The sequence below is a fragment of the Populus alba genome, chromosome 13 (genome assembly GCF_005239225.2).
Source record: "Populus alba chromosome 13, ASM523922v2, whole genome shotgun sequence".
Lineage (NCBI taxonomy): Eukaryota > Viridiplantae > Streptophyta > Magnoliopsida > Malpighiales > Salicaceae > Populus > Populus alba.
In genome coordinates, this window is record NC_133296.1 from 13090852 (window position 1) to 13110831 (window position 19980).

The 19980-nt window shown below is 29.4% G+C and overlaps 1 protein-coding gene across 1 annotated transcript; it reads right to left on the minus strand.

Moving 5' to 3' along the window:
• Positions 1–4565: 4565 nt before the first annotated feature.
• LOC118043664 (PLASMODESMATA CALLOSE-BINDING PROTEIN 5) lies at positions 4566–6213 on the minus strand. The gene is made up of 3 exons (XM_035051703.2): positions 5573–6213; positions 5281–5308; positions 4566–4881 (listed from the first exon to the last, which is right to left on the minus strand). The coding sequence occupies exons 1-3, from the start codon at positions 5910–5912 to the stop codon at positions 4716–4718; spliced, it is 534 nt and encodes a 177-aa protein (XP_034907594.1). The 5' UTR covers positions 5913–6213; the 3' UTR covers positions 4566–4715.
• Positions 6214–19980: the final 13767 nt, after the last annotated feature.

A 19980-nucleotide genomic window follows, 5' to 3' on the forward strand; every position in this document is an offset into this window, starting at 1 on the left:
ATCCTCCATTAAGGCTGAATATAGGGCTCTAGCTATTGCTGCTGTAGAACTTGCTTGGATTCGCCAATTATTCTGTGATCTTCATATCCCTTTACATATTCCTCTTTTAATCCATTGTGATAATGTCTCTGTTATTTCCTTTGCTTCAAATCCTGTGTTCCATTTAAGAATTAAGCATCTTCAGATTTATTATCATTTTGTTAATGAATGTGTTATCAAAGGTGACTTACTGGTCCAACATGTCTTTTCTACAGACCAGTTTGTTGATATCCTCACTAAAGGTCTTTCAACTCCTTTATTTTAGCATCACTGTTCCAATCTTATGCTTGGCTCCTCTAAGCCTGCGATTAAAGGTGAATGTAAAAATATCAAAGGTCCTAGTATTGCCACTTGTCAAGAGATTAAAGAATCAGGTGGTTAAAATATTATTACACGGTTAAGACAATTAAGAAAGTCTGTTAGTGGTAATGTTGTTAACTTGTTAGATAGTTAAGAAAATATGTTAGTAATTGATCAGTGAAAGAAGGAGAAGTTAGAAAACATAAACAAGCTTCTAACTATAGCTTGATATAAAATGTTTATAATAGTGTTAAAGAGATGATTAAGAAATATTCAGTAGTTTCTTCTCTTTTTGTTCATCAAAAAAATTCTCTCTACTTCTCTCCATTTCTCTATTTGCTTCTCTGTAATTTTGCTATCTTAGGAAGTTTTCTTATGACAACACACCTTCATTCGCAACACCAATTCCATCTTGGAATTCTTGAAGTGTTGATTTTGGACACTTAATTATTGTCAAGGAATAGTAGATTGGTCCATTGATTTCTTTATGGCCCAATTTACCAGCAACGGAAGGCTAAGATGAATATGCTTCAATTTAGTGTGTTGTTTATTGGAGAATGCTTGAGGTTAAGAAATGGCTAGGAGTTTCCCTAATTATAAGCTCTCATTCCATGCTAAGTGCATAGACAAATGGTTACACTCCCTCTCCGAAGTTGCAAAGTGGTGGCATTCTCATTGATGAAGCGATGCTCCAAGACGGAAGGAGAAAAAAAAGGGTTAATTGAAAGGGCTTTATCTGGTCAATCCGCTCCCTCTCATACTCGTGATAGGGTTCTATTCAAAGCAAGATACTAGAAAAAGTGAGGCTACCCTTATGAAGCTTGGATTGAAGGATGTTATTTGGTATTTAGACATAAAAAACAAAAAGTTAATTAGTGGTTGAATTGTATATATTAAATACCAACTAATCACATAATATCCTAGTTTTTTTTTTTCATACATGGGAAAACGGTGAATTTTTTCATTGTTTTGGGTTTTGTTTTGTTAATTTTTACAGTTTAATTCTATTGGGTTAGCCCTCAAGAATATATTTTTATTTCACCTCTACTATTTTAAAATATATAAATAATCTATCAAATTACAAATATTTTTCAACTTTATCCTCTGTGATTTCTTAATTTTTCAAATTTGGTTCTCATTGAGATTTATTTTGTTTGGGATCATTTTTATATTTTTGTTTTCAAATTTCATCCTTCTCAAGTGTTTTTTTTTTTGTCAAATTTTATCCCTATTTTTTTGTTATTTATTTTGCATTTGTTTTATTAATATTGTTTTTATAATTTTATCATTCAAAATTAAATTTGTTGAGAGTTTAGTTTCTTGGTTGAACTCAGATCTAGAATTTCACAAGTTACAAGACTGGGATTGCTTGGTTTTTTGAGCTTATTTTTCTGTTTCCTTTTTTGGTTTTTTATATTTTGGGTTTGATTCGATTAGATTAGCCCTCTATATACTTTTTTCAATTTTACCCCCTATCATTTTTTAATCTATAAATAATTAAATTACAAAAAAAAAAAAATTCAATTTTATTCCGTATGATTTTTTAACTTTTGAATTTGGTACTCATTCTTTTAATTGCTATTTATTTTGTTTGGGATTATTTTAATTTTTTTAAAAATTTCATCCTCCTTCGGTGTTTTCTCTCAAATTTTATCCTCATTCTTTTTCTTTTTCTTTTTGCTTTTGCTAATTTTTTTATTAAATTAAATTGGTTGATAGTTAAGTTTATTAATTGAATTCGGGTCCATGATTTAATAAGTTTCAAGTTTTAAGATTAGACTAGATTAAGAGGTTCGCCTAGGTTTTTTTATGTTTTTTTTCTCTCTTTTTTTAAGTTGATGTTTTCTTCTTCTTTCTTTGAAGTTTCACTTTTTTATTTTATTTTTTACGGTTTTCTTCTTCTTTCTTTGAAGTTTCACTTTTTTATTTTATTTTTTACGGTTTTTTTTTATTAGCTTAGCATTGAGTTGTTTGGTAATCCGGATAGGTTCTGGTATGATTTTTTTTATCTTTTTTTTGTTGTTTTTTTTTAGTTTATTGTTATTGTTTATTTTTATATTATTTAAGTTATCATTTGGAGCCAAGGAACTAGAATTCTTTTTAACCTAACACTATTCTTACATCAAAGAAACAATTTGCTTGGCTGAGAGCGAAGAGCGAGCACCAACATGTCTAGTGTTAAACTAATTAGTCACAGAGTAGAAACTAGAAAGTAAGGATATACTTTTCCTTTTGTTTTCTTCACCTTCTATTTAATTAATTAATTAATATTTTTCACAACTCATAATTAATTATTAAGTAAGGAATTAGGGACTGTAGTGTACATATAGAGGTAGCCTATATAATTTATTAGAACAAAGTATGAAAGATAAGAAAGCGTAAAAATGGGATTTCTTATGGGGTAAAAACATGTAGAATTGAATTGCTCAAATACATTGTGATCTAACATTCCTTGCAAAAAAAAAAATTATATATATATATAATTAACCTTTTAACAACAGATTTTGAAGTCATTCATGAGTATCTATGTCTTGGTAAATATTACTAAAGTGGTGAATAGTATTAAAATGATATCTAGTGGCTTCTATAATGTTTACTTGAAAAAAGTAATCTTACAATGGGAATTTATTTTTTAAAAATATTATAAAATTTTATTTTCAAAATAAAATTTTTAATTTGGAGATTTCAATTAAAAAATTCTATCAAGAATAGAATTATTAATTTATAACTATTTATTATTAAGAAAGGTTGACCCAGTAAATTTTATCTGTTATATTTATAATTGAAAATTTATATTTTTAAATATTATTTGAAATAAATAAATAAATACTATCTTTATCACGGTTGAGATAAGGATAATAGATAATATTTATTTATTTTAAAATTTTAAAATTTAAAATAGCTTTTAAAAAAGTTTAATGTATTTTTTTTTAATCATAGATGGCATTTGCAGCTTTACAAACTATACTATTTTCCCAATTAATTTTTCATCCCTAATATTTTATTTCTACTGTGTTACTTCGGACAAACCCTCCCCATGAAAAAACGAAAAATCTGTGCAAGTGATGAAATTTGGAAAACACCAAAATTGGGGAAAATGAATACAGCTCTTGTTCAAGAAAAAAAGAGACATCAACAGCTGTATTGTTGAAAAGTGAAGCAAAGGAGATTCACCATTTGAATAAAAAAAATAAAAATAAAATGGAAGGCTCTCCACATCTGGAGACTTGTAGATTCACACACTTTAGTGCTTGTCTCTTAGCAAAAAAATAATTCGCAAACATGGCTGTGTAGGACCAGCTTAAAAAGTAGATCACCACAAGAGCATTAAACCTTTTTTTATTTTTCTTAATAAAAAAAATAAAAAAATAAAAAATAAAAAAATGATGTATATTGTCGACAATGTTTTTTAAATACTCAAATGATTATATATTAGATGATGTATTCTTAAAATAAATATTAAAATATCAATATATTAAATTTATCTAGATCAATCATGATTACCTTGCCTTCATCTTAATTTGAGGAGTATGAGATCGTGATAAAATTATAGAATTCATATCAAAATAGATTAGAAAACTCAATTATAATAAATCAAATATTAAAAACTAAGGGGGGATTTTAAAGTAAAAGCTTTCTTAATTTTTTTTTATTTATCAAAATATTACATTGCTCGTAGGACCATATAAGCATTACAAAAACAAATATTATGAAATTACTAATAAGCCCATAAAATCAAGTTATGAGAATTTTAATTATAAATACAATATAGTGATTAAAAATGTGAAATATCAAAAATCTCTTAGGCCATAATTAAGTATTGTTTTTATTTTTTTAAGTCAATCGAGTAATTTAACCAAGCAAAAAATTATAAAGATGGAGAAGCCCCAAAATCAATTCAAGAATGACTAATATCAATTCAGAATGATTAATAGATCCCGAAAAAAAAAAAAACCTCAGTTACCCTCCAAGGCCTGTTACTATTTTATTTTTTTGGGTCAAGGGCAAAGGTGTGATTTCCTTGTTCTATTCCAGTCCACAGGGAATCACAAATTGTCTATGATGGTTTTCCCATGTTCTTTTAATACAAATAAAGATCCAACGAGGGAAATTCTCCACACAGACTGAGATTGCAGGCACTGAAAACTCCTTTAAGATCCTTTCTCATAAGTTTATACAGGCCAAGAATCCCAAAACTGAGCCTTAACAGCAATCTAGTAGTAGACTTGAAAGGCAAGAACTTCAATTTACTTGATTTTCTTGATGAAAATAGATTCACATACAGAGCTAATAGCAGTGGTGGAAGATGATTCCTGGAAACCTACAAAACCAAAGCTATAAAATGCCTAATAAAAAAGAAAAAGCCCTCGCTTTCACTAATGCCAGTGAATTAGCCATGAAAATACGACAAACAAATAACTGGTGAATAAGGGCAAAAACCATGTGCCACCAGCCCTATTGCTGCTGCTCAAATCTGCATTATCTGGCCCCATCTGTATTGTTCCTGTTGACGCATAAATGCTTCCATTATTCACCGATAGGCTGCACTACAGAATCCACACCACATGTATCAATGTCTACTCTTAAGAAAACAAATAACAAAGTGTGTTGAGGATCTGTACAAGTAGCAAAATGTTGAACAATGGAGTGCAAGTCCTCGTTATTGGCCAAAGTAATCTTTTCTCCTGTCAATAAACATGGCTTGTTTAAAAGATTTCTCTTGATTCCCTCAGGAACATTACATTTTCAGTTCTGTATAATACTTTCCATAGAAACAAACATAACCTAAACATAAAGCAAATATATTGGCTTGTGTTTAAAAGGAGAATTTGATTCACAAGTGCCATTTATAGAATCTACTTCCCCAAAGGCCAAAACAGAACTGCTTTCACAAAACGAAAGCAATCGCAATGCTATAATTTACCAATTCTAGTGCATTACCTGGAAGGAAATTTGCATTTATCAAAACCTGAAACAGACAAATTAGCATATAAGTAACTAATAATCAAATCGTCAACAAATTAAACACAGAATCAACAGAAAAGATCCAAGGTTTGCAAACTAAAAAACACAAATAAACCGAGGTTCAATCAAGAATTAGCAATGCAATAACAAAAATGCAGAAAACACAAATCACAACAAGCCAAACTTCAAACCTTACAGATCCAGAAACCAAGAAAAGAAACGAAACCCAAAATTCTATTTAACTCAGAGATATAAAGTATCCAATTACTTGGATTCAAAGAGGTGAGAGCAGCAGTGTTACTGAAGTAACAAGCATCATCAGTCAATCCATTCTTCAAGTAATAATCATTAAAAGCCCAAGAAGCTGTTCTCTGTATATCATTTGAATCATAGCAAGCTCCTCCTTGTTGTATTGGCCCACAATTAGCCCCACCTTGTCCACATGCCCAATTAATAGCTTCTTGCAGTGCCTGATCAGCAGCATTGTTCTTGGCTACACACCATAGATCCCTTGGTGCTACACCCCTTTGGCCCATCAAACACTTTGGCAGTGACAAAGCCACTAGCAGTATCAATACAAACATAGAAAACGAACAGATTTTAGACATGTTTTTCAAGGTAGAAAATGAGGACTTTTACTGGATAGTTGAAAAGTCGCGATTTTAGGGTCTATTTAGAGAAGAAATGAAAGGGAAAACAGTAACTTCTTTGAAGTGGGAATTTGAAGAGAAAGGAAATGAAAGGAAAGTAACCGTTTTGAAGTGGGATTTGGGGTTTATTATTCAAGTGGAAGATAGAAATGTGACCGTTGGAGGGTTGATGAAAGATCCATGAACCAGACAGACAGAGAGAGGGGAATGGTGTCTTGGTGATGGTGAAGGGTTGTGATAAGTCATGGATGTCATTGTGTTTCTGGTTTGTTTACTTGGAAAGTGTTCATTGTAATGATTATTTTTAAATTTAAAAAAACAATTATGTTAAAGTAATATTTTTTTATTTTTAATATTAATATATTTAAAAAAATTAATTTAAAATAAAAAATAAAAAATATATTTTTAAAATATAAAAACAAAAGAGAATATTAATCTTATTACAAGCTATTGTGACATTTTTCTTTTTTTCTTTTTTATTTTTGAGGGATTTTACTTTATTGTTCTTGGTAATGAAGCTCAAAACACATTCCCGACGTTTACAGTACCCCAAATGGATGTGGAATTAACTAATTAAATGTCTATCAAGGCTAGTCAACCCAATTAATTGAATTGATATCGAAAAAAAATCTAAAGAAGAATAATTAAATCGGCAATCCACCTTGCAAAATCTTAATTGGAAAAGATTAAGTCCGCTTTGTTTATTAGAAACTAATTTTTTTTAAAAAATTATTTTTAAAATTTTTATGTATTTGTTTTGTCATTAAAAAAGTAGGTCCACAAAAAACATTTTCTAGTTAAAGAAAAATTTGACTTGATTTCTAAAAAAAGTGTTTTCTTTTTATTTTGGACGGAAAACATTTTTGAAAGTTGTGAAAAAATTTAAAAATATCATATTATTTGTTGATTATATCAAATTTGGTCCTCAAATTTTGATTGTTATATATATTTTGTTTTGAATATTTACTTTTCAATTTCATCCCTTAGAATTTAAGTTTTATATTAATTTTGATTTTTTATTTTTATAATTATTATTTGTTTTTCCCTTATCATTTTTTAATTGAATTTTTTTATCTATCAAATTTGGTCCTCATTCTTTTGATTGTTACTTATTTGATTTGAAATAATTTATGAAATGTTAATTATTATTATTTTCATTTCTTCATCTTTCAATTTTTTTTATTTTTTAGATTTGATCTCTATTATTTTAATTATTATATATTTTATTTGAGATAATTTATAAAATTATATTTTTTTTTCAATTTCATTCTCATTCAACTTTTTTTATTTGTAAGATTTGTTCATTATTATTTTAATAAACTTGAAAAAAAAAATTAATAAGTTATTTTCCAACTCATTTTCCATGATATAACAAAACATTAAAAAGTGTTTTTCCAACTTATTTTTTATTACACTACCAAATATTAAAAAATAATTCACTTTCCTGAAATCAACTTTCAAAAGAAAACTACTTTCCTTCCAGTAAACAAATGGACCTAAAGCCAACTACCTAAATCATAGTTATAAAACTCAATTCAAGGTTGACCCAGTTAAGGAGTTGGGTCTCAAGTTTCATGAGTCAATTTGAATCAACCCGAAAAAATAAAAAAATATTTAAAATTTTAATATTTTGAATGAAAAAATTAAGAAAAAATCCATATGAATATAGGCTATACATGTTATAAATAATGAAGTTTAAAAGAATATTTAAAAAAAAGTTTTTTATCCTACATTAAAAAAAAAAACATAATTTTTTTCTTGTGAACATTGATTATATATACTAAAGAGTTTCAAATCCAACATTTAAAAAATAACTTTTTTTCTTATGAAACATAGAGTATATATACTAAAATATTTCAAATCCCATATTGAAAATACATAACTTTTTTTTTTTTTGTGAACATCAAATATATAGAGAGAAGAGACTTCAAATCCCATATTAAAAAAACAACTATTTTTCTTGGGAACATAAAGTCTATATACTAAAAGTTTCAAATCTCACATTGAAAAAATATAACTTTTTTATTGTAATATAGAGTATATATACGAAAGACCTTTGAATCCCACATAGAAAATATAACTTTTTTCTTGGGAAAATCTAGTATATATATTAAAGGGCTTTTAAATCTCACATTGAAAAGATATTATTTTATTCATTTTAAATTGAAGTATTTAAACCAAAATGTTTTTTTATCTCATATTGAAAAAACATTTTTTTTTTTCTTGTGAACATAAAGTATATATACGAAAGGAACTTCAAATTCACGTTAAAAAATAATTTTTTTCTTTGAAAACATATAGTATATCCACTAAAGGATTTCAAATTCCACAATAAAAAAACATAATTTTTTTTTCTTGTGAGAGTATATATACGAAAGGGGCTTCAAATCCACATTGAAAAAATAATTTTTTTTTCTTAGGAACATACGAAAGGAAAAATAACCTTTTTTTTTTAACATAAAACATATATACTAAAGGATTTCAAATCCCACATTAAAAAAATATAATATTTTTCTAATATTTATATAGTGAACTTTAAAAAGTGTTAATAACCAACTAATAATAATAATAATAATAATAAAATACAGGATAAAAACCACATTTAAAAAAAAAAAAAAAAAACTGGATCTCGTCCGAGTTTGCTCGGGTCATGGGTCGACTGGGTTTTACCAGGTTATTATATTTACCAATCTTTTAACAAATCAAACCAATCTAGTCATCAAATTAACCTGCTGAACCTGTCCGAGTTTAATAACATAAAATCAAATTTGATTGTAGGGAACGGATGACATGGTAGGCTGTAGGAAAACAAAATTTCATGATTCTCTTTGTAGGATATAAACCATTACTCACAATTTAATTTGTGATGGGCGAAACCAAATTGCCACAAAAAATTTAGCCTATTTAGTATTGTGTTTTAAATAAGATTGAATTTTTTTAAAAAAAAATATTTTTAAATTATTTTATATGCTGATATTAAAAATAATTTTTTTAAAATAAAAAAATATTATTTTAATAAATTTATAAGTAAAAAAATACTTTTAAAAACAATCATTACTATATTTCTAAACACCTTTTTATAACCAGTATTTTTGCAAAAACAAATATTTTCATCTCAAGAAAAGTTAAATGGGAGAGAGCCTAGATGGGAAGAAAAGAGAAAGGGTGGGGATGACCCTAAGTCCAACGGAATCCTAGCTCTAAGCCTAATTGAAGGCTGAAGAAGAGGTGGGCTAGCTCCCAGCCCATTCAAAGCCTGGCTCTAAGCCCAATCGAATCCTGGCTCCATGCCTGACCTACCTTGTCCCTACCAAAGGCTGGAGAAGAGGGGAGAAGGGGTGGGCTAGCTATAAGCCTAACTGAACCCTAGCTTAATTAGATGAGAGCTAAGTCCGACCAAGCCTAGATAAGGAGAAGAGAAGAAGAGATAGATAGGCTTGGAGCCCAACCAAATCCTAGCCTAGATGGGGGAGCTAAACCCAACCAAACACTAGAGCTGAGGAGAAAGAAGAAGAAGGCCCCACCGAGGCTTACAGAGGAAGGAAGACGGGGAGAGAAAATCCAAGATCAACCGAACACCGTTGTGGCCAAGATGGGAGAAGAAGAAGAAAACAAGAAAGGAAAAGGGGGAGCCCTTAGGCCAACTAAAAAAAATTATTTTTTTTTAATTTTAAATTAAATCTCTTTATATTGTTCAAATGTACTAATATTAAAAATAATTTTTTTTTTTAAATATTATTTTGATATATTTAAAAAAAAATACTTTAAAAAATAATTACTATCATACTTTTAAATACTCTATAAATAATATCTTTTCATGGTCACATCAACGTTACAAGATAATGTGGTGATTATTTGTTTGTTTATGTGTTTTAAAAGTGTTCTTAAAAAAAAAATTAAATTTTTAAATTTTTTTCTTTACTTCGATTTAATATTTTTAGATTATTTTGATCCGTTGATATAAAAAATTATTTTTTAAAAATAAAAAAATATTATTTTAATATATTTTTGAATAAAAAATACGTTAAAAAATAATCTCATTTCAATCTATTTTAAATGTAAATGGCTTGGTGAGAAAGTTTCATGGAGAATAAGTAACCTCACTGACCGTAGTAGGTTTACAATTCTATCCTCCTAGATTACATGCGTTTGCCACCCTTTTTTTATTATAGGTTTGTCACCCCCATTCTTTTCTATTTTACTCATGATAAAATAAAAATAAAAAGACTAAAGGATGACATGTGATGAAAACTTAGATAATTCATTTATACACAACCACACCTTTTACTTCTATATATATATATATATATATATATATAACCCACATCTAAGTCAAGCCTAGAAATGAAGCTCAATTATTAAATCCATAGAAATTCAACATCCTCATCAACATGCACATGCGTGTGTGTATATAAGTCAAGCCTAGCAATGAAGCTCAATTATTAAACCTATAGAAATTCAACATCCTCATCAACACGCGCGCGTATTTATGTGTGTGTATACTATAACCATAATTCATAGAGTACAATAGTAGTTGATGAAGGGTATCCTCCAATAAAAGGATTAGACTATAAGAAAAATATAAAGTATTATGGGATTTTTTTTATTCTAAAATAAAATTGATGCATTCAATGGTTAATCCTTTTCTTTAGATTTTAATAAAATTTTAAGGGGATATTCTTCTTCTTTTTTGTGAGTTCATATTTTTTTTTTCTTTTTTCAAAGTATTTTAAATGATAAAATAATAAGACGATATATTTCCTCCCGTGTAACATGAACTGATTTCAGATTCTGTATGGTTTTCGCAATTTAATATCTATCTAATATTTGAGTGATAGTGTCCCACGGCTTAAATTGCTTGAGAAAAATTGAGTACGGCCTATAATATTCATTGCACTGATGTCGGGAGAGAGACCACTCTTTAATACATTATTATGTCCAACTTCCAACTCCTAACTGAATGATTATTATTGTCAACAAAATGAGCATGCTTTTGTTCATAAGAACGAAGAAAGTCGCAACACTTAAAATTGACATGCATCTTACTACAAAGAAAAATAATTTATGATATTAATTGTCTTGATTTAGACAATTCCAAGAAAGTTTAGAAATTAAAAGAATGTAATTTCCTACCATATAAGATGGAAATCTAATGCCTCAATATTACGAAATGTCAGTTCTCAAAATAATAATTAAACTACTTTATATATATATATTTGATGATGAGAGATATTTTGAAGTTAATTTATTCATTAATTAAGATTATATTTTTTGTAAGTGATTTTTACAATGCAACTCCTATATTGACCTATTCATTCCAATAAAAAAAATATTATTGTGGATAATTTTCATAAGTGTTGATCTCAAAAAGGTGTTTGAAAGTGTGGTAACGGTTATTTTTCAAAGTATTTTTCATTTTAAAACATATTAAAATAATATTTTTTTTTATTTTTTTAAAATTATTTTTAACATTAGAATATCAAAATGATCTGAAAACATAAAAATATATTAATTTAAAATAAATAAAATAAAATTTTCAAAATTTCAAATTATCTTAAAAGTATTTTTTAACCATAGTGCCAAACACTATGTCTCAAAAGTCATAAAAGTAAAAGAAGGCAAGAGTTAATAATAAAAACTAAATAAATATCATCTTTGTTTTTTCTTTTTTCAACACTAAACTTGTTTTTTAAATAATGACAACCCTTTGCTTTTAATTAAATAATATTGATATTCAGACATGGTAATATACTTAAGTACCATATTTTTGAGTAAAAGGACCTACTTCTACTACGGACAACAATATATTTTTGTTCAAATTTAAATGTTTTTCTTCGTGATTTATAAAGTTGTATAGTAATTGATCTGCCCTTAAAATACCAAAAAAAAAAAAAAAAAAAACACTACTTTCATGGTTTGAACTATTAAGGGGTGTTTGGCATTACGTTTAAATTGGAGTTTTCAAAAATTTACTTTTTTTATTTTAAATTGAATTTTTCATATTTTTGAATTGTTTTGATTTTTAATATTAAAAATAAATTTTAAAAAATAAAAAATTATTTTAATATATTTTTAAATAAAAATATATTTTAAAAAATAATCACAACGTTACAAACACATTTTAATTACTCATAATGTCTCACCCACCTTTTCTTCATATTTTAAAAAATGTTTTAATTACACATTTTAATTACTCATAATGTCTCACCCACTAGCATTTCAACTTCACAACCAACCCATACAAGTAATTCTTACGTACAGGAAACCAAGTGGCCTTTTTTCAAGGGAACTTTCTAATGCCAAAAAGAAAAAGAAAAAATCAACTCGCAAGTGACAGTGAAGTCAATCTTCCAAGGTAGACTGGATCATAATTCAAAAGGGACAATTATTATTCTTATTTTAAAGCCTGTTTTAAACATTTTAAAAAGTTTTTTTAATTTTTTTTTTAAATTAATAGTTTTTTTTAGTATTTTCATATTATTTTGATATGTTGATGTCAAAAATAATTTTTTTAAAAATAAAAAGAATTATTTTAATATATTTCTAAATAAAAAATATTTTGAAAAACAACAACAATATATTCTCAAACATCCTCTTAAATGACAGGCGTCACAATGACTATATTTGTGTCATAAGCAATTTTTATTTATTAACATAGATATTCAGTCAGCTTATAAATACATCGACTAATTAATTATATTCTTATGAAGAAGTAATTTCATTTTTAATTTTATAGGAGAGGTTTGAAATCAAGATTTTTAGGGGAAAAAATGCAAATACCAATAAAATAATTTGAAGTGTACTATTTATAGATTTCTAAAATAAAAAAAAATGCAAAAAATAAATGAAAGGGAGTGTTCAACACTCTTTTTGTTAATAAATGCTTGGATAAGAATTTTGAGGGATGTAATTTAACGGATTAAATTCTATATTTGTTTCCTAGAAGTCACCAGTTCGAGTCTCACAAATCTTAAGGTTACTAGAGACTTATATATCGTTAATTTTAGGACCAGTAAAATTAGTCGAAGTGCATGTAAGCTAACCCGTGTATCCACGTTAATCTAAAAAACTAAACGCTGGATGAGGTGCTTTTTTTTTTTTCTCGGTTTGAATTAATATTTAAAGTTTCATTTTAAAGTTTTAATTTTACTTACCATAATTTAACTTAAGATTTGAATAGCAATAAACAAAAAAAAAAAACCCTTTAATCATGAAGACAAATTTTTTTAAAAAAATTTAAATCAATCAAAAGGTGAAAAAGCTTTGATAAGTATCGATTACATGCATAAAACTTTTTCCTTAGGAAATTCACAAGGAATTGTTGGAAATAGTTAATCAAATCATTTAGAATTTCTTCTATAATTTCTGAAATTTATAATTACTAATAAGGAGCCACATCTTACCCAACCTTTAGCCATTGAAGAGGCTAGATCAACATATATATGCTCATTCCCTTCATGTCTTTTAGAGAAGTAATTAAATTAATTTTGAATAAAGTATTAATATCTTTCATTGAAGTATTAATTACTGTATTATCTCAAATAATCATCTCAATTCAATATATAGTTTAAACAGTAAAGTAAGATCTCAAGATATAATTTATATTATTATTTAATACATCCCTTCAAGTAAAAGTTCTTTGAATTTAAAATGTACATAGGTCCACATTACATTATGCTTAATTTTTATTAAATAAATAAAGATTGTGAGATTTAAACTCGTAACCATTTGGTAATCAAAACTTTGATATCATGTTAAAGAACCATTTTAATTCAATAACTTAAACTATAAAATAAGATCCCAATATATAATTTATATTATTCTTTAACACATACCAAAAAAACACTCCACGCTAATCCTTGTTCTTCCTTTTGCAATCAGCTTAAACCACAACCATGGAAAGACTTTCTTTATTGCTTTACATGCATGTATAAGACTTTCTTTATTGGAGACTAAGGAACTACCGTTCAAAGATGATTAAACTAAATTGATTTTCTTTCATTTCAAAGCCTTAATTACGTTCTCTGATTGCCATGAATTATTCTACGTACATAGCAACATCATCAAATATTAAATCCCTCAAGAGCGATCCTTCCATTGACGTGGACCCTTGGCCATGAAAGCTTAACTATATTTTTTTCCTGCTATTAAAGCATACTAAAAGCTGACCTACAACCTTCCAATCAATTTTGTAACAGCGGAAAAACATAGGCATGAACAGTTCATACGTATGTGACATGATCAAATGTAAACCATGCATTCTCTAAACTGATTAGAATCTCGTTGTTCATATATATAAACAAAAATAGAATGCTGCAACTTGTCCATGTAATGTATCAGTCTAGGCCCTTGTAATTGTGAGACGTGAGGTTTGATGTTAAAAGAGAGAATTTATATTTGATAGTGTGGTTGTGGTTATTTTTTAAATAATTTTTTTGTATTGAAATACATGTTAATGATATTTTTTTTATTTTTTAAAAATTATTTTTGATATTAGTACATTAAAATAATTTAAAAACATAAAAAATATATTAATTTAAAGTTAATAAAAAATTAAAAAAAATTTAAAACGCAGAAACAGTGAACAAACTGTCTCTTGCCACGGAATGCAGGAGAAAGTGCGATTAAGGGAGGAGAAACAAACAATAGTTGTAAATGAGGAGTGATTGCACGTTAATCAATGTAGTTATAAGAATAATATTTTTATATTTTTTTTAAATAAAGAGATATTATTTTGAATGAAAATAAAATAAAAACTCTTATAAGATATTATTTTTAGTAAAGTTTTAAATCAATTCAAAATAAAATCTATCTCGGGCTAGAATTTAAGTTATTGACTAAACGAATTAACCGACAAGCTGCGGCCAAGCTTAACAAATCCTAACCCAAGCCTTCCTTGCCACAGAGTCAGGAGGTGTGGAAATATGTAAGAGTCACATGTGATCAGCCTTCTGACACATAAAAAGACAAGAGAACAAAAGCTAGATGAACACATGATCAATAGCCATCAAAGCTAGCTAAAAAGAGAAACATAATGGAATGGAAGCATACAAAACTTCTAGCTACTAGCTACGAAAGTACAAATTTTCAGAGTAGGTGGCAGCATCAAGACAAGATGATCTACAGAAGAAGATGGTCTAGAGCAAGATTTGTATGTCTAGCTAGGAAGCATGTTCCACAAATAAGCAGTTCCCCAATTTGTCGGAAGACGAGAATGCGGAAAAAACTACACCAGAAGTGGAAAATGGCATGCACCTTGGAAGAGCAAAGGAACATGAAAAAGGAAGTAAAACACCAATCTGGAAGTAGCCTAGCATGAACATATATAGAACCAAATAGCATACATATGAGCAAGTCACGGGCACATCAAAGGCATCGACAAAGGAATAGCCACGTGCCAATGAGCTGCGTACGGAATCATATCAGCACCAGAATATAGAATCATGTATTAACTTCATCACATCTCGAAAGGGAGAAAGATCCCAAAAACCATGTATAGAGGTTGAGCCCATCTCGATCAAGAAAGATCACAAGAAACAAAAAGGGAGAAAGACTTCAATATTGTTCGTTTTTAGTTTATAAGAAGAGTTTGTAGAAGAAGAATTTTCAAAAAGAACCGAGAAATAGTATTTCTTGTGTATTTTACTGAGCAAGAAAGACCTGCTTTTATACATGTTGCATGCGATTAATAATTGAATCCTAAAATTTAAGAATCAAATCATCTCCAACCATCCAATGATTGAGGGCTACGATTCTGATACCTATGCAAGAAACGGTTGTAACAGAAAAATAACAGAAACAACTAACTATAACTGTTGCAACTTTCTTTAACAGAAAACTCCTTCCATTTCTTCATTCTTCTCGTTATAGCTTGTAGGATTTACTTTTGAGGCTTGAAATCCAAGTAATCAGCTTATCTTTCAATAGCCTCTCCTAAGCTGCTTACTGGTTTAACTCCAAGTTTCAATCTTGTTGTTTGAATCTATCTTTAGGAAGTGCTTTCGTAAAAATATATGCGAGTTGTTCTTCATTTCTGCAGAATTACATGTTGATCACTTCCTCTTGCAGAGCTTCCCTTATGAAATGATGCTTCCTATTTATGTGGCTGGTTCTTTGATGAAAAAATGGATTCTTGGCCATTGAAATTGTTGACATATTATCATGGAATAGAGGTGTTTCTTCAGTTTGCATTCCACAAAAAATCATCAAGAACAAATCTTAACCAAATGGCATGTGTTGTTGCTTCAAATGCTAGACATACTCAACTTCTGCTATTGATAATGCCATTGTGTTTTGTTTCACAAAGGCCAGGAGAATGCTCCATATCCAAAACTAAATGCATAGCCAGAGGTGCTCCTGCTATCATCTTCACTTCCTGCCCAATCTGCATCATAAAATCCAATAAGAGTTGCTGACTGATCTCTCACATACTCATTGCCATAGCCGAGTGTCCCTTGCACATATCTTGAAACCCTTCTTGTAGCTCCCATATGTAATTTATAGTAAACTTATACATTAGATCAGGTATTGTTGTTGTTAAATATAGTAAACTTCCTACTATTTTCCTGTAAAGCCCTTCATCAGCTAACTCACTCTCATCCACCTTTTTTAGTTTATCACCAGTGGATAAAGGGATTAAAATTCATTTACAATCCTCAAGCACAAACTTTCTAAGCAAGGTTTTGGCATACTTGCTTTTATGAATGAATACTCTTTTGATCAGTTTGCATTATTCTCATGCCCAAGAAATGATGAAGAAGTCCAAGATCAGACATCTTATATCTCTGCATCATTTCTCTTTTAAACTTACTAAACATCCTCTCACTGCTACCAATATAGACAATATCATCAACATAGATTGAGACAATAATCAAGTTCCCTTCACGATCAGACCTTGTGTACAAGGTAGCTTCACTTGTGCTTCTTTTGAATTTGTATATTGAGAGGTATACATCAATCTCACTGTACCAGGCCTTTGACACCTCCTTAAGTCCATATAATGCTTTTCTTAATTTGTAAATCTTGTGCCCTACATCCTTTACTTCAAAACCCTCAGGCTGCTCAACATACACATCTTCTTCAAGCACACCATTTAGGAATGATGACTTAACATCCAACTGAAATAGCTTCCATCCCTTTTGTGTTGCAAGTGCAATAAGAGTTTGAATTGTATCTAACCTTGCTACTAGCGTAAAAGGTCCATTATAATCAATTCTAGATTTTTGTACATATCCTTTTGCTACAAGTTGGGCCTTGTGTTTTTGAACTGTTCCATCCAGATGAAGTTTGGTTTGAACACCCATTTCACTCCTATAACAGGTTTGTCAATTGGTCTCTTCGCCAATTCCCAAGTATTGTTCTTCTTTATCATTTATAATTTTTCCTTCATAGCTTCTTGCCAAGTTATATCTCTAGTTGCTTCTTAATAATTCTCAAGTTTTATTATGCACATATGACACCTTGCATATATATCTTCCAAGGTCTTTAACTTTACTGAAGTAGAACTAGGTGTAGAGTGTTGACTGCTATCACTACTAATATTCTTAACTAACTCGTCAATTGTGGAGTTTAGATGAGAACCTCCAACATTATCAGGTTGGGTTGCATCATGTTGTTCTCTAGAATTTTCACCTTCAACTTCATCTCCTTCAAGGTTGAGAGGCATGACACTGATTTCATTTGATTTCTTTCCTAACTCCATGACTTATCCTCACTGAAGATCACATTTCTTGAGAGAACAATCTTCTCATATTTCAGATCATACACTCTATACCCCTTTTCACAGCTTCCATATCCCACAAAAACTCCCTTTCCAGCCTTTCTATCAAATTTATACCTCAAGGATGATGGAACATGAGTGTAACATATGCCACCGAACACCTTCAGATGCTTTACTCCTTGCTTCCTTCTTGTAAATGCTTAAAATGGAGTTTTTATTGTCACAAATATTGTAAAACATCTGTTCTGAAGATACATGGTTGTGCTCATAGCTTCTGCCCAGAAAATCATTGGCATTTCTTTCTCAGTTAACATGGACCTTGCTATCTCACAAATTGTTCTATTTCTTCTCTCTACAACTCCATTCTATTGAGGAGAGTATGCAATAGTTAGTTGCCTCTTCATTTCCAGGTTTGCATAGAAGTCTTGAAATTCATTTGAGGTGTATTTACCACCTCTATCACTCCTTAGCTTCTTCAATTTGTATCCACTTTACAATTCAACAAAGGCTTTGAATTTTTTGAACACATTAAGAGTATCAGATGTATTTATGAGAAAGTATACCTAGCATATTCTTAAAAAGTCATCAATGAATGTGATGAAGTATTTATTTCCCCCAATTGATTCGTTCTGCATTGGTCCACACAGGTTTGTGTGTATTAGCTCTAGTGGATAGCTTGCTCTCTACGCTTGTTCTTTATCAAACTTTTCCTTGTGATGTTTTCCTGAAACACAGCCTGCACACATATCCTTCAATTCCTACGCTTGTTCTTTATCAAACTTTTCCTTATGATGTTTTCCTGAAACATAGCCTGCACACATATCCTTCAATTCTATCAACACAGGTAATCCACATACCATCTCCATATGTTGTATCTTCTTCATGCTAGCAAAGTTCAAATGTCCCAATCTTCTATATAATATGTAGGAATCTTCAATCACTAATGCTTTCCTTGCTGCAGGTGTCATGGATTTAAGTAAAAGAGGAAAGCATTGATTTTCTCCCATAATCACTACTGCTACAACATTGTTGAGGTTTTCATCATCAAATATCACTGCTTTGTTACCCCTAAATAGGATATAATATCCATGCTCCATCATTTGGCCTACACTCAATTCGTTTTCATCCAAGCCTGGAACAAATAGCACTTCATTTAATATCTCTTCCCATGCTAAGTCTTCACCACTAGAGTGCCTTTTCTAGTTGCTTGTACGAGATCTCCAGAGCCCATCTTAACTTTGCAAGTCACAATTATATCAATCTTGATTAGTTTAGATTCTTGAGATGTCATATGGTTATTGCAAGAACTGTCCACAAACCATATATTTCTATCTTGCAAACTTGCAGAATGACAAGTATAGAACACAGTTCATGTTGTTACTTCTTCTTCCTTTGCATAGTTGGCTAATTATTTGTGACTGTGACTATCACATTTTTTTACAATATGGTCAAATCGATTGCATCTTCCACATCTTGGTTTTCTTTTATGCCTGCACAATCCAAAATGATACTTTTGACAAACTTAACACTATGGTTTTACACCTGCTTGACTGCTCCCCCTCAGCACTATTATTCCAGCTTGAGTTGTAGTTATTTAGGTTTCTATTTTGAGTCCAATTTGATCCCCTCCTATCTTATGATTGCCACTTTTGAGTGGATCTGCCCTGTGAACCCTTATTTGTACCATAGGCTTGGTTTTTCCAACCTTTAAACTACTAAAGGCTCTCTCTATTCCCGTTAATTTATCTTTTTGATCATCATGCAAATCCTCCCTTCTATCATAGACTTTGATAGATGCAATAACCTCTTCTACTATTAGAACATCAAGATCTCGTGTTTCTTCAATGATAGACACAATGGATTTATATCTTTTACTTGGGCTCATTAACAGTTTTTGCATAATTTTAGTTTCATATAAATCTTCACAAAGTGATTTTAGATTATTCACAGTTCTAAAAAACTTAGCCAAGTAGCTATCTAAGCTTTCATCATCTGACATTCTTATGTACTCAAAATCTGCTCTAATTGTTTGAAGTTTTACAACTCTTACCTTTTTATCTCCTCTGAACTCTCTGCTTAAAATGTCACAAGCTCCTTTTGTAGTCTTCTCATTTCTAATGCGGGGGAAAAGCTCATCAGTTAATGCTCATTGAATGAGACTCAACGCCTTTGCATTCTTTATTTTGTTTCAGCTTCACTCTCTTCATCTCTAAAGCCTTTTGTAACCTCAAGTGCTCGCTGAGGTTATATTCCAACCTCTATTACATCCCATAGATCATATGCTATGAGGATAGTCTCTATTTTTAC